The 13,230-nt window shown below is 34.8% G+C and overlaps 1 protein-coding gene across 2 annotated transcripts; it reads right to left on the bottom strand.

Annotated features, from left to right (window-relative positions):
* Window positions 1-448: 448 nt before the first annotated feature.
* On the bottom strand, window positions 449-11,999 carry LOC114177392 (P-loop containing nucleoside triphosphate hydrolases superfamily protein). Of its 2 annotated transcripts, none has more exons than XM_085671086.1 (27): window positions 11,815-11,999; window positions 11,430-11,652; window positions 11,209-11,300; window positions 10,936-11,052; window positions 10,577-10,723; window positions 9,822-10,435; window positions 9,339-9,460; window positions 9,164-9,255; window positions 8,830-9,073; window positions 8,266-8,323; window positions 7,898-8,046; window positions 7,721-7,791; window positions 7,455-7,625; window positions 4,697-4,768; window positions 4,429-4,530; window positions 4,266-4,355; window positions 3,374-3,449; window positions 3,206-3,299; window positions 3,051-3,120; window positions 2,775-2,966; window positions 2,142-2,264; window positions 1,956-2,039; window positions 1,699-1,883; window positions 1,463-1,601; window positions 1,196-1,255; window positions 944-1,048; window positions 449-859 (listed from the first exon to the last, which is right to left on the bottom strand). In XM_085671086.1, the coding sequence occupies exons 1-27, from the start codon at window positions 11,908-11,910 to the stop codon at window positions 746-748; spliced, it is 3,702 nt and encodes a 1,233-aa protein (XP_085527212.1). In that variant the 5' UTR covers window positions 11,911-11,999; the 3' UTR covers window positions 449-745. The 2 variants fall into 2 exon arrangements, with proteins under 2 accessions (XP_085527212.1, XP_027918515.2); XM_028062714.2 differs by having other exon boundaries at window positions 2,775-2,954.
* Window positions 12,000-13,230: the final 1,231 nt, after the last annotated feature.

The raw sequence follows: 13,230 nt of genomic DNA, 5'->3' as shown, positions 1-13,230 counted from the left end.
AACTATTAGACTTTTGACATCATTAATTGCTTTATCAGATATGAGTTAAACATTTAACCACATAAAAAATCATAAGAAATAAAAAAAAATGGACGCAAAAATTTAGTTTATAAATTGGTTTGATCCAAAAGTTACATTTGTATTCATTTGATTGATTGTTTCGATTTGGTACTAATAACTGGATTGATTCGGCTTGAAATTAAAATAAATAAATAAAAATTAATGTAATAATTGGTCTGAAATGACTGATTTCCTAGAGCATTCTATTAAAAGTCGTACGCTGTAAACATTTGATGATTGCAGAATCCAAATAAAATTCTTCAATGGCTAAGCATCCCGAAGGAATGAATTAGAGAGGGCACTAACACGTCTGCTATGTACATAAAAGTAATAAAACAGATAGATAGAGAGCGGATCTAAATACTTACTATGCACAAGACACCCTGGCTATTTCATCTAGTAGAACTTTTATAACTTGAAAAAATAAAAATAAAAACATGTTCCTTTGGGATGAGGAACACAACAAAAGTAGCGGAACAGACCAAAATTCTGGAAGGCTCTTCCCTACTTCCAAAACTCATCATCCCAAATGTACTAAAATTACTTCTTTAATAAAATTCTATATTTCATTTTACAAACGAAATGGCTCAACAGCAAACCCCTGGGAAGCCATTAAAATCGGCAAACAATAAATGCAGGCTTCATGAGATGGAGGCAGCACCGGGTGTGGGGGGCCAAGAAAAATTCACATGAAATAGCTGAGTGCTTTCTTTACTCTTGAACCCCCTTCTCCATATAGTTCATTCCATTGTAAAAGCTCAGTCATGTTTACTGATTCAGAAGAAACACTTGCACAAACCTGCGTACAAAGTAATGTATTACCAAAAGGTGGGATAACTCAGTTCGGGAGAGGGTTTTGCATAAATGGAATTTCATTTCATACCTGTTGATGAGCATATTTGAAGTCCTCCATGTTTAATGATCTGACGTCCCCACTGCTACATAACGCTGGAGCTGGTTGGCCTTCTGCTAGTGCAGTAACGCGGTCCTGTCATTCAAAATCCAAGATCATCAAGAAATCACTAAGGTCATAATTTTATGTACCATATATAAATAGCATGTAGACTTTACGGAATGATTCGTGCATTCAACCCATAGATACCAAGCACAACACCAGCATATAGAAGACTCGTACCTTTTTTTCTTTTTCTAATATCTCTTTAATAGGCCGATGTGCTGCCGTAACACATAGATTCTGCAGTACAAGAGCAAGAATTAAATATCGACTAAAAGTTGAAACATTAGTGACAGGAATTTGGGTATAGTTGAGTGTCTAAGTCCAACAAGTATGGGATGATGATCGATGTATATCAAGTATTTGGTTCTTTTCCCCGATGTTTAGGTACTTACTTATCGATTAATTTCTAAAGAATAAGGTAACTAGAAAAATAACACCAGCTACCTTAAGATCACTTCCGGAATATCCATCTGTCATAGTAGCAACTGCATCCAAATCAACATCAGGAGACAATTCCTCTTTGGCCAGTATGACTTTCAATATTTTTGCTCTATTAGGAGCATCTGGTAAATTTACCATCAATCTGCATTTAAAACAAAAAACATATTATGCTAGGTCTCCTCTCAAGTTAACAAAACAATGGAAAGGGGAGTCGAAACACAACTAAATAAGTTATTTACCTTCTTGGCATTCTCCTTATAACAGCTTCATCTAGGTCAAAAGGCCTGTTAGTGGCTGCCAGCACAAGAACTCTCTCTGTTTCCTTCGTACGTAAGCCATCCCAATTTACCATGAATTCATTTTTCATCTTTCGCATGGCCTCATGCTCCCCTGGGTTTTCCCTCCGACCCAACATGCTGTCAACCTGAAACAAGGCTATTAAAAGCTACATCCGATGAATCAATACAAAGTAAGACACTTTAGTTAAAAGACTTACCTCATCAACAAATATAACACTAGGAGAAATTTTACTCGCCAAAGAGAAAACAGCTTTCACATATTTCTCACCCTCACCAAACCACTGAAGCAAAAAAAAAAAAAAAGAGCAAGAACGTGAGATGATATGCCCAACAAACTGATAAAGGTGAGATCAAAATACAATAAAGGTGGGTACAAATTTAACCTTAGATGTAATACTTGACATAGAAATGTTAATGAAGTTTGCACCAGCTTCAGTAGCAATTGCTTTTGCGAGCATTGTTTTACCCGTTCCAGGAGGACCAAACAATAGGATACCTTTGCATGGCTGCACAAAAGGTAATTCAGAGCTGAGATAGCAGAATGGATAATATTTTGATAGTCAGTTAGATGATCATCAAAATTATATGTTTTATTTAATTGTCGTAATGCCAAAAAGAAATATTTATTGATTATGGAAAAGAAAACTCCAACTTTTCTCAAAAAAAAACTATCACAGTTGCTTTTAGCTTTTCACAATTAATTGAATTTTTCAATCAAGAAATAAGTTGCATATCCTGCAGAATGCAGAGGTCAATATCAGATATTAATTTGACAACCTAGATGTCAAATATGCCAATCAAACATAATTAATACACGGCAACTGATTCCACTTCCTTCGTTTTCCTCACTCACTTTTAGAGTGGGGACAGAGGAAGGACACTAAAAGATTAATGAAAAATAAAACATCACAAAATCAATCAACCAATCAAATCAACATAGATGTCAACCAAAGTAAAGAGAAGAAGTATAAATCTTTAAACAATAAAATAAATCTCAATCTATAAAGGAAGTGAACCTTGGTTAATTGCCCCTTGCAAAAAAGCTCAGGTCGCTGTAAAGGAAGCATCACCAACTCTTTCAATGTATCCTTGACCTTTTCAAGCGCTCCAATATCATCAAATGTAACATCAATGTCACTAGGAGGAATAACGTCAGCCAGAAGCCTCTTTTCAAATTCATTTTCTGTTACAACATCCTGAACAATCAACTTGATTTTAGAATAGTGTTTATGAACTCTACCAACAGAATAACTTGTATGACGTCTACATCACAAGCAAGCCCAAACAATCACCTTAAGAGATTTCTTCAGGCTCTTCGACTCATTCTGGACGGACTGCAAGATCCCAATTCCATACTGAATGCTGGAGTAATACAATATCACAATTGTAAAATACAATTAACCAAATATAATATATCAAATCACAATCAGTGTCAACTAGCAATTACCTCTCACATGACAATACAAGCTTCGAATCAGGCTTAGCTTCTGAATTCTGCATGAGGTGGTGACTTAAAGCCCAACCAATTATCTTCTCTGCATCTGCAATGTGGCAAACAATGATATAGGAGAGAGCCTATAGAAAAATCCAAAAGCACCGAATGCTTAGAACATACTTTCATTTGTAAGTGTCTGATCCTTAATGCACAACGTCTCAAGTCCTTCACATTCCATTCCACATCGTCCCAAAACCTATAAATAAAATGAGTTAGCTGTGATTACTGAAAATTTAAAACATCAGAACAGCAACTCTGAACAATAAGAATTAACATTGAAAGTAGTACGAATTTATGACTCCGTTTCAACATCTGTGTCAAGTAACACTATTATGCACCCTTATTCAAACAAAATAATTTAATGAATGTACTTGACTTTCTACTAAACCTGAATTCATAAAAAATGAACCTTAGGAAATTATAGCAGTTATTGGAAAACTTCCACTAAAACAGACCAAATTAATCAGATGTCTAAACTTTACTATATATACACATATATATACACACACATACAAGTAAGAAATTACAGAATCAAGTAAAGGCCGTAGTAGATTCCAACTAACTTCCTAGTTTATAAAATTTATACAAAAAAGAAAACTCAGTGAAATACCAACCACGAATTAAAACTTTAAAAGGCCAAACTAGGCCAAGCTAGAGAGTAGATAGAGACAAGGTAAAACCCTCAGACAAAATAAAATTCCAGACCCGCCAAGCATCCTTTCACAACTTATACAAGGACTCGTCTTCCAAACCTTAAAAAGTGGTGATTGTCATACATGCAAGGGAAACAAACTTCCATGGGCAAATTACTCTTATTGGATGTTCAACTGGTATCCCATCCATTCATATATAAATCATACTTTGAATTGTTTAGTACCACAATGAAATAATAGGATGAAGGATCATTGCCTCCAACTCTATTTTTTAAACAAAAAATGCAGAAGTGATGATATGAAAGACCTTCAATTATGCTGAATAAATTAAATTCACAAGCAACACACAAGGCACTCACTGCACGCAAGTGATGTAAATTCCCTTTGTTTTTGAGAGTTTCAACGTCTCGATCCAGTTGCTGCTTCCAAGATGCTAGAAGAGCCTCATCCTATATCAGGGAATATATTATTAATAATGTATAAGGAGAACAAAATACATGACAAACATACCACTGTATATACCTGAGGCATGTGAATTATAATTTTATTTGGGAAGAGCTTAGTCAAAGTTCTATTTGGTTTTGGAACCTCCTTCCCTCTGTCATGCAATCGTCCAAAACTATCCTAAAAAATTGAAGAGGCATAACAATTATTTCCTCAGAAAGCTCAAAGATAGTATTATTAGGTCGCAGGTACAAAGTAATACACAAAAGTACAAACATAGGTCAGCAATTCCTGTTCCCCTCTTCCAAACATAAGTAATAGAAGTTAAAAGGATATTAGTCATTACAGGGAAAGCCAAGTCAAGAAGGGCAGTCTGATTGCTACCAAATTTTGTAAATAGCAAACCACCAGGATGTGACTGCAGGAGAAAAAAGTTATATATCAATTAAATAATCACTTATGAAGAAATCTAAACCGGTGAAGTAAGTAAATTCAATAAATCAAATACATAAACAATCCAGATTGCATTTTATTTCACACGAGTCATTCACAACTAATACAAAGCAAAGAGAAATAGAAAGCCAACAACTACAACAAAAAGGTCTTTTAGAGACTGATTAATTTATTCTTTCAACAATGCCATAAACCAAATCACATCACAAAAGGATTCCAGGGTACATTGTACTAAACTATTGACCTTCAACTCTTCTAATGCTTCATGGCTGGAGCCAAAAAACACCTCGCTGGTTACCACCCCCACCCTTTTTTAGAATTCTTCAAGATTCTCCAATTATTTTCAAATATGTGACGACAGTTTTCCACCTACTGCTGACTTCTGCAGTCTTGTTCTGTTCCTTAGTTTCAAGTCATCTCTTGTGCCCGTAGCCACTTTCCACTGCATCAAATACTATTTCAAGCCAACAAGTACAGCCTTGATCTGTTCTGTCCCTATATAGTTATTTCCTTTCATCTCTAGGACTTGCTCAACGGCCATTTTCCATCATGCCCATCACCTTTGTTGATATGATGTGCAAGCGTAAAATTCCAACTTTAGATCACTAATTACACATCTCTAATTTTGAACATTTTATTTTATTTTCAGTGAGCAAGGATCGATTATGAAATGTGCATCAGATAACTTCATAATAGTGGTCTTCCAGCCTGCCTCCTCTGCCATTTTTCTGGTCAGCTGCTCTAAACCCCTATTTAGAACTGACTACTGTAGACTTTTCATTTTAAAAAGAGGTTACATCATGCAAGTCCCTATATTTTCAAACTTGTACACATACCTAGAGCCTCAATGACTTGCACTTATTCCTATAGAAGATCCTATGCATCAACTAAAGGTATGGCCAAGTTATAGTATATAAGTAGGTATAAACCTCACTTTACAAGTCTATTTTATAAAGTTGAGTTAGACTTAAAATTCACTTTATAAGATAGTGTCAGAGTCTATTCTACCAACGCTACATTGGGTCTATCATGTCACTCATTATCAAACCATCCACACATATTTAGTCTTATGCTTGAAATGTTCAGTCCTTAGCATGAGAAGAGGAGTATCGGAGATCCTACATTATCTAGAAATATGGCTAAATTATATTATATAAATGGGTGCATATTAGAGATATAAATGTACAAATTCAGTTATTCAACTGGATGTTAGCTAGTTATCTGTTATCAGTTCTCTTTCTGTTAATTTTATCTCTATTTTCTCCCATATCAAAATTCTGATATGGTATCGTGAGCTAGAAATTGTTCCACAAAGGTAAATTCAAGCTCCTTCCCATTCACTTTCCAATATTTTCCCAATTCTAATAGATGAAAAACTCGATGATTCCAATTATCTCCACTGGAAACAAGTTGAACACAGACTTCACAAATTTGTTGTAAACTCGGTGATTCCTCTGCACTTCCTTTCCTATGATGTCCAAGCTTTTGGAATAATAAATCCAGCCTATAAAGAATGAGAAGTGCAAAATCAAATCTAGCTTACTTTGCTTCAATTGACGCTTTAAAAGTCAATCTTGCCTCGTGTCCTTGGAGCTGTCCACTCATCAAGTGTAGGAACAAATTTATGATCACTTTTTTGCCCAAACCAAGCTATTTGGTAGACAGCTTCGCACTGATCTACATGCCACCTCTCTTGAAAACAAAACTATGTGTGAGTTATTGGGACAGATCAAGTCCATTGCGGGTGAACTTGTTGGAATTGGATGTCACATCAAATATGATGAATATGTTGATGCTATTCTTTTGAAGGTCTTCTGCAAGAATATGCTCCAGCTGTTTATGTAGTTGAAAGTAAGTTTGAAATACCTCCAATAACAAAAGTTGAAGCTCTTCTTCTTGCCCATGAATCCAACAGGTTTCAGAAGAAAACTTTCCCTCCTTCGGTAAACTACTCTCAATCATATGCAAATCCTCACTCTTCAAGATCGTTGCAGTTATTCATGTGGAAATTTCAGTCACTCATCTTTTTTCTAACCAAGGTTTTCTTGGTCGTGGTGGTTGTGGCCACGGTGGCCAGTTTGCTAACATCCCATGTCAGATTTGTCTAAGATATGGACACACTGCTAATATTTGTTACTAGTATGTTGATTCATCTTATTGACCTAATGAATCTCTTATTCTATACGAACCTCTTTTTGCTAATCTTTTCTTTGTTTTCTCTTATATCAAAATTTTGATTAAGTCCACTTTCTATGAACTCCCTATCCCTAAAGCACTGATTGCTACTTTATGATATTATAAATAAAATCTAACAATATTTAAAATTTTTGGGTCCCTAACATCCAAAAAAATGGGGTATGATTCTATTTGGATAAACATCTTCAAAGACACTTGTAGAAGAAAATATGAAGGTATAATTGAACTTCTCACGTAAGCTAAAATCAACTTATACACTAACTCACATAGAGCTATTTTCAACTAACTCCTTCAAAGGATAAGGTGAATAATAGACAAGTTTATCCAAAAAAGGCAAGGACTCAATTCAAAAGTTGGTACAGAGATATTTACAAACATTAAAAGAAGAGACCTGAATGTAAATTGCGATATAGGTTCCTATTGTGTACAAATTAGTTTAACCAAAAATATAATACCTTCTCCTTACGACTGTCATTTTGAGTGTGAGAACCTATTACGACCACATTGTTTGGAAGATTTTCAAGCTTGCTTTTAAATGCATATGAATCTCCATTTCCTACAATAGACTTCTCAGCATCTTTCATGAACAAAATGAATGGTGCATTTCTACTCTCACTAAAAACAACCTGAAAAGAAAATTGAATATATATCAGTAATTGCAAGATTGAAGCCAAAATTATTAAAGAACATTCTTATACTACAAGGCAGGGTAAATGGCAACCTCAAACAAAGAATGAATAAGTAATTTGTCCAATTCTTCTACAGCGCTACTTTCCAAGCGAAGATCAGTGACTGGAAATATAAAGTTAGCAAGATACAACTTTATTTAATATATGGATCAAAATACAATAATATAAAATTTCTAAAGATATAAAAGTTGTATCGAGTAGCGCATTACCATTGCAGAAAAAACCTTGACCTCCCTCACAAGCACCACCAAGATCAACTCCATCAGGTATGGGTTTATCAAATCTCACACCAATTTTAGACAAGGGATTATCATCAAATAGTAAGACTACCTTCCCCCGACCTCCATTAGATGGTCCCCTATATGTGAAATCACCAATAAAAATTATAATGATAATATATAAAAATTAGGACATCAGTTACACTTTGATTGGACATATAAAGGTCTTTTCATTACACTACTTTGGCCAGTACAAGTATTCATGGTAGCTTGGGCTCAATAGTTCACTGAAATGCAAAATAAAGTACTAAACACCAATGAAGCAAATAAGTTCAGCTAAGTTTTCTAAAAATCCATACCTTGAGGATGTTTGATATACACCACAAGAAGATGAACAGCTAAATTTCACCCTATCACCTGTATTTACAATATATAGAAAATACAAATAGTTTAGGATGACAGTACAAAGCGCGTGCACTGACATATGACAGTGCATTTATAATTTAAACTCATAACATCATAAATACATATAAGTTTCAATATTGATAATATCTTGATTAATTCATATATATGTATGTAATAAAATGAAATGAAAAGGTCAGAACAATGAAAAGGTTAGAACAAATGGATTAATGTATATGACAAAAGCACGCATCTTATTTCCTTTTTTATTATTAAAATTTGCTTAAGAGTTAAAAAACTGACTGAACCGCTGTGCACTATTCATTTATTTAATAAATTCTAAATGGCCACGTCCCAACCATGATGAAGGTTAAAAAGAAAAGAAATAATTAAAAAAACTAACTTTTTGATTGAGTATACATGTTATGTGTGTGTGCATGTCCAACATATGAATGCTGCACCAAAAGCTGTGCTCCATATAAAACCAACGCAAAGCAGAAGAAATGTAGAAGAGTACACACCTAATTTGAACAAGCAACTTTTGGCTGTCCCAGAGGTGGATGGCATGTTATCAGTTTCCAACTTAGGTTGAGAGTCAAAGCCCAGTGATGGTGCATTTGAAGAGCTAGGTGCCTCTGTTTCAGTAGCAGGTGGATCCGCGCTCCCAGTCATTTTTGTTGCTGTAGGACTTTGCTTAGTGCTGCTGAAAGATTTTTCAGTATTTAATCCATCTTTGAGTAGCTCAGCTTCCTTGGAAGATAAACCCTACGATAACACAGCAAATGGAGTTTCTTGTCAGAGTTTTCAGCAAAAAAATATTCAAAAACCCGGCCCAAAAAGGAAGCCTTATCTTACACCCAAAAGCAAATGACTATCAAATATGAGCAGCTTAGCTCCAAAGTATTTTGCAAGTGCCTTTGCCAACATCTCTTGATATATTTCTGACCCTGTAACCAGCAAAATTTTGCTATTAAGGGAAGAAATACTTACAGAAAAAGATGGAGAAAAGTAATATATAATATTTACACACCTGCAGGTCCTGACAGCAGAATACGAGGGTTTATGGTTGTAAGATCTGTAGTAAACTTTTCATGTTCTTTATGCCTTAGGTGCATAAAGCAAGCAGCCACCAAGACATTTTTTGTGCTCTCACTACAAAAAGGCATGAATGCAAACATAAATGAAGTACAAATTAACAATCCATCAAATAGAAGAGCAACAAAAATAATTTCAAGCACCAACACTTGAAAGACTCAATAACATCTAAAATTCTAAACAAAAATCAAATGTAACTTAGCAAATAAATTTAAATTACATGTCAAAAGTTATGTCCTTGGCATACTAAATATATAGATATTATTAGAAAACATAAACATGAAAAATGAAAGCAAATAATAAATATGCCTGAACACATGGGATAAATTCAAATATTTAGAAAAAGGTTGGCACAAGAAACTTATCTTTAGAAATTCTTATGCAACATAACTATAGATACCAAACAGAAGAAGTATACCTTAAATAGTAAGGGAAGTTGTCAAAAGAAACATCTATTTCTTTTCCATCCAATATAACGGCATGAACATCTTCTTTAAACACCGCACAGCGTACAGATGTACCCAAAGTTGATGCAGCCTGCATGTCCAGCGTCCCATTTTTTTCTTCCAAAACCTGTTTACAGATACTTTTGCTCAATTTCAGTTTACAACTAGGTCGAGCTAAGATCCTGAAGAAAGGCCTTAGGAAATCATTAACCCCAGAGAGTTTTACATTGCCTGCCTCTGCACCAGCATCCGGATTGCAATCCATCGTTGAATTCTTCTCATTTGTTTGAGCATCTTCTGCTTTATCAGTATGATTTGGAGTTGACTCTGAGGCATCAAGTTCAATTTCTGTACTATCATGAATAGGATGACTAGAGACATCAGTACCCAGGTGAGGTTTACTAGAGGTATGAGTTGGAGATTTCCATCTTGTAAGGTCCTGTTTGATGGAAAGAGAAGCCAAAATAGAGGCCCCGGCCACAGCTGAAGGATCTCCACTTTTCCTTTCAAGCTGCAGATATTTCCCAACACCACTTGGAACTTCCGCACCCCTGATTGCAACCTCAGTATTAAGTTGCTGGAAAATCTATGTTGAAGATTAATTAAGAAAAATCACCCTTATAAATGTAAGTTAAAAAAATAAAACATATAGAGAAAAAAGAAACAAATAATGATCGATAACTCTATAACTGATACTTCTCATTCACTCAGCAAATGAAGAGGATACATAAGAATGATTTCCAAGAACACCAAAAACCACTTCATCACCCGAGTTAAGCACACAGCTGGTATTCTTCTTGACATGCGTCCCATTTACTAACACAGATCCTTTGCTACCCGTACTTTCTAACACAGCTACAGCACTTCCATCACGCTGATCATATTTAGAAACAACAGCAATCAACTGTGCTTACATATCCTACCATATTCACTTTAAATAAATAAAAATAATAAAAGCAGAAAAAGCAATCAAAGCTCAATAAGTGATCCACTAACATGTGCATACTTTTGAGCATAAAAGAGAGCCTAACATGTATACACACAGTCCATAGCTTCATGGATTAAACTTATAGTCTTCAAACGTACCTGCGTGTGCTTGATCTTACACAAATTTCCACTTATAGTCTGATCCTTCAGTGCAAAGTTGCAACTTCTATTAGAACCAATGGTGAAGTTGGGTATGCAAACAGCAACATTAGGATTCTGCAGCAGTAGCACAAATTCCAAGTTAAAAAGTTAAGAACTAAACAAAAATGCCCCGTGCGTGCTTCACGTGGAGTCAACAACCAAAAACATGAACAGTGACTATAGCATTCGAAACTTTTCTGATTCACTTCACTCGTTTGAACACGAATTTACCTGTGCAGACTGAGACAAGAACCTGCACCACGGTCCTCCCTCGATATTCGGAATCTGTTTCTGATATACACTCCATGAAGAGAAGGAAGGACCTTTACAGTAAAAAGACGCAAAAAATGTAAGAATTTACTTACTCAATTCACAACACAAGCAACAATTAAGAAACTAACAAAAACTAAAACAAGAAAAGCAAAAAAACTAAAACAACTCAGAATACTAACATGCGGCATCAGCAATCGGTGCCGTGACAGGCACAGCCGGCGTAGCATCAACCTTGCCGGAACTCACTCCATCGGCGGAACCCCCTCCGGCGATCTGAACGTCAGCAGAGCCACATTCCCCAGGATCAGGCACGGGTTCCAAACTACGTAAATCCTTTGAATTCTCGGCAGGTGTCGGCACAGGTTTCGGCACAGGTTTCTCCGACGAACCACCATTGTCTACCTAAAAAGATTAGAGCAAATCGCAAAGGCTCAATTGCAGATAGATGCTGAGTAACGGCTTCGATGCCGGAAATCTCCGAAACCGGAAACCGGAGTTGTCCGGAATAAAGTGAATCAAATATAAGAAGGGAAAGAGAAAAAGAACAAGAAAAGAAAGGAGAACCTTCTGACGCTTCGGCGAAGGAGGTTTATTTTCCGATGAGGAAGATCGTTTGGAGTTGTTGGCAGAGAGAGATCCACTCCGTCTCGTCGAAACCATGCTTCCTTTCTTCTCTCTTCTGCTCCCTTCTTTCTCCTCTTTTTTCAAGAAGAGGGGATATCGATGATTTTAGTGATTTTACGTTTTTTCTTTTTTTTATGAGTTAAATCTTTCTTCTTTTTTTTTTTTTTTTCTTTATTATTCGTCTTTTTAATTGCTCCTACATGCCATACCATACCATGTGCGTAAGTTAGTTTTTCGTCTTTGGTGGTTGCGCACTTTAGCCAGATACGTGTAGGTGTCCATCATCATAATACGTCTTTTTTACAAATAAAAATATCATAAAAATTTGTAATTTATTACTTGTCGTGTTTTCCATCAAATTAATATTTTTCTTTTGTTCTTCAAAATTTCTTAATATTTTGACTAAATGCGTACAAGGGATGGCAGTAACCATGTTTTTAAGAAACATTTATTAAATAAAATAAATTATAAGACTTTAATAATTTCAATTAAAAAAATACATTATAATAGTTGTTTCTATCCATTTTCTTAATACAATATGTTCTCATACGACTTGTTTGGCAGCTGAGTTATTTTTTTCTGAAGTGAATTATGAGTCCCTTCGCTCCGAGTCTAATTCTGTTTTGTATTCATTGCGTCGAATCTTAACACCATACTTTATCTCACCGGTGAAGCAAAATCAATGCACAGTTGTGTACATGCACTGTTTACTTTTTCTTCATTTGTTTGAGAAGCTGCGTAATCATTTTTAACAAATAATTAATTATTTTTTCATCTGAAACAAATCAATTCACACCAACCAAAATTGTGCGTCCTGTGCACATTAATTTAACGTTTTCCAATCTTACAACCTTCTCATATAATTATCAAATATTTTTCAAACAATAATAATATGATAAATAGATATTTCATGCGTTTTGAATTAATATTATAAAATAAGTTTTAAACAATATTATATATTCTAATTCTATTTACGGGTACAACAAAAAATTATTAAAGTATTTAACAATCATCATACAATTACAATATGCTATGGTGATAGTGGATAAAATATCTTATATATTGAAAATGGTTGAAACGTTGACTGCATCTATTGACTTTTAAAAATAATTAATAAAATGAAAACACTTTAATCTCTATCCCTTATATTGTATGGAATCCATTTGATACTGTAAAAGTGTAAAAGTGTATTGATAGAGTGGATACAGAATCATGTTTAGTTGACAATTTTGGTTATCTTTGAAAAATATCTCTGTCATTTATCTAGTACTGGAAAAGATATATACAGTAACATTGAAATGGTTACTATATCATTATCTCAAATGGTGGCTAAAGTTTGTGAAGCTTTAGGCAGAC

This window comes from Vigna unguiculata, chromosome 3 (assembly GCF_037176805.1).
Source record: "Vigna unguiculata cultivar grain cowpea cultivar isolate G323 ecotype 2 chromosome 3, ASM3717680v1, whole genome shotgun sequence".
NCBI lineage: Eukaryota > Viridiplantae > Streptophyta > Magnoliopsida > Fabales > Fabaceae > Vigna > Vigna unguiculata.
This window is presented reverse-complemented; position numbering and strand designations above follow the sequence as displayed.

Excerpts from the sequence above, each read along its gene's own strand:
- LOC114177392 (XM_085671086.1), bottom strand. The coding sequence starts at position 11,910 with ATGGTTTCGACGAGACGGAGTGGATCTCTCTCTGCCAACAACTCCAAA. Across the intron at positions 4,769-7,454 it reads ATGACAGTCGTAAGGAGAAG|TCACATCCTGGTGGTTTGCT; the intron begins GTATTATATTTT and ends TTTCTCCTGCAG. Across the intron at positions 1,049-1,195 it reads TATTAGAAAAAGAAAAAAAG|GACCGCGTTACTGCACTAGC; the intron begins GTACGAGTCTTC and ends TTTGAATGACAG.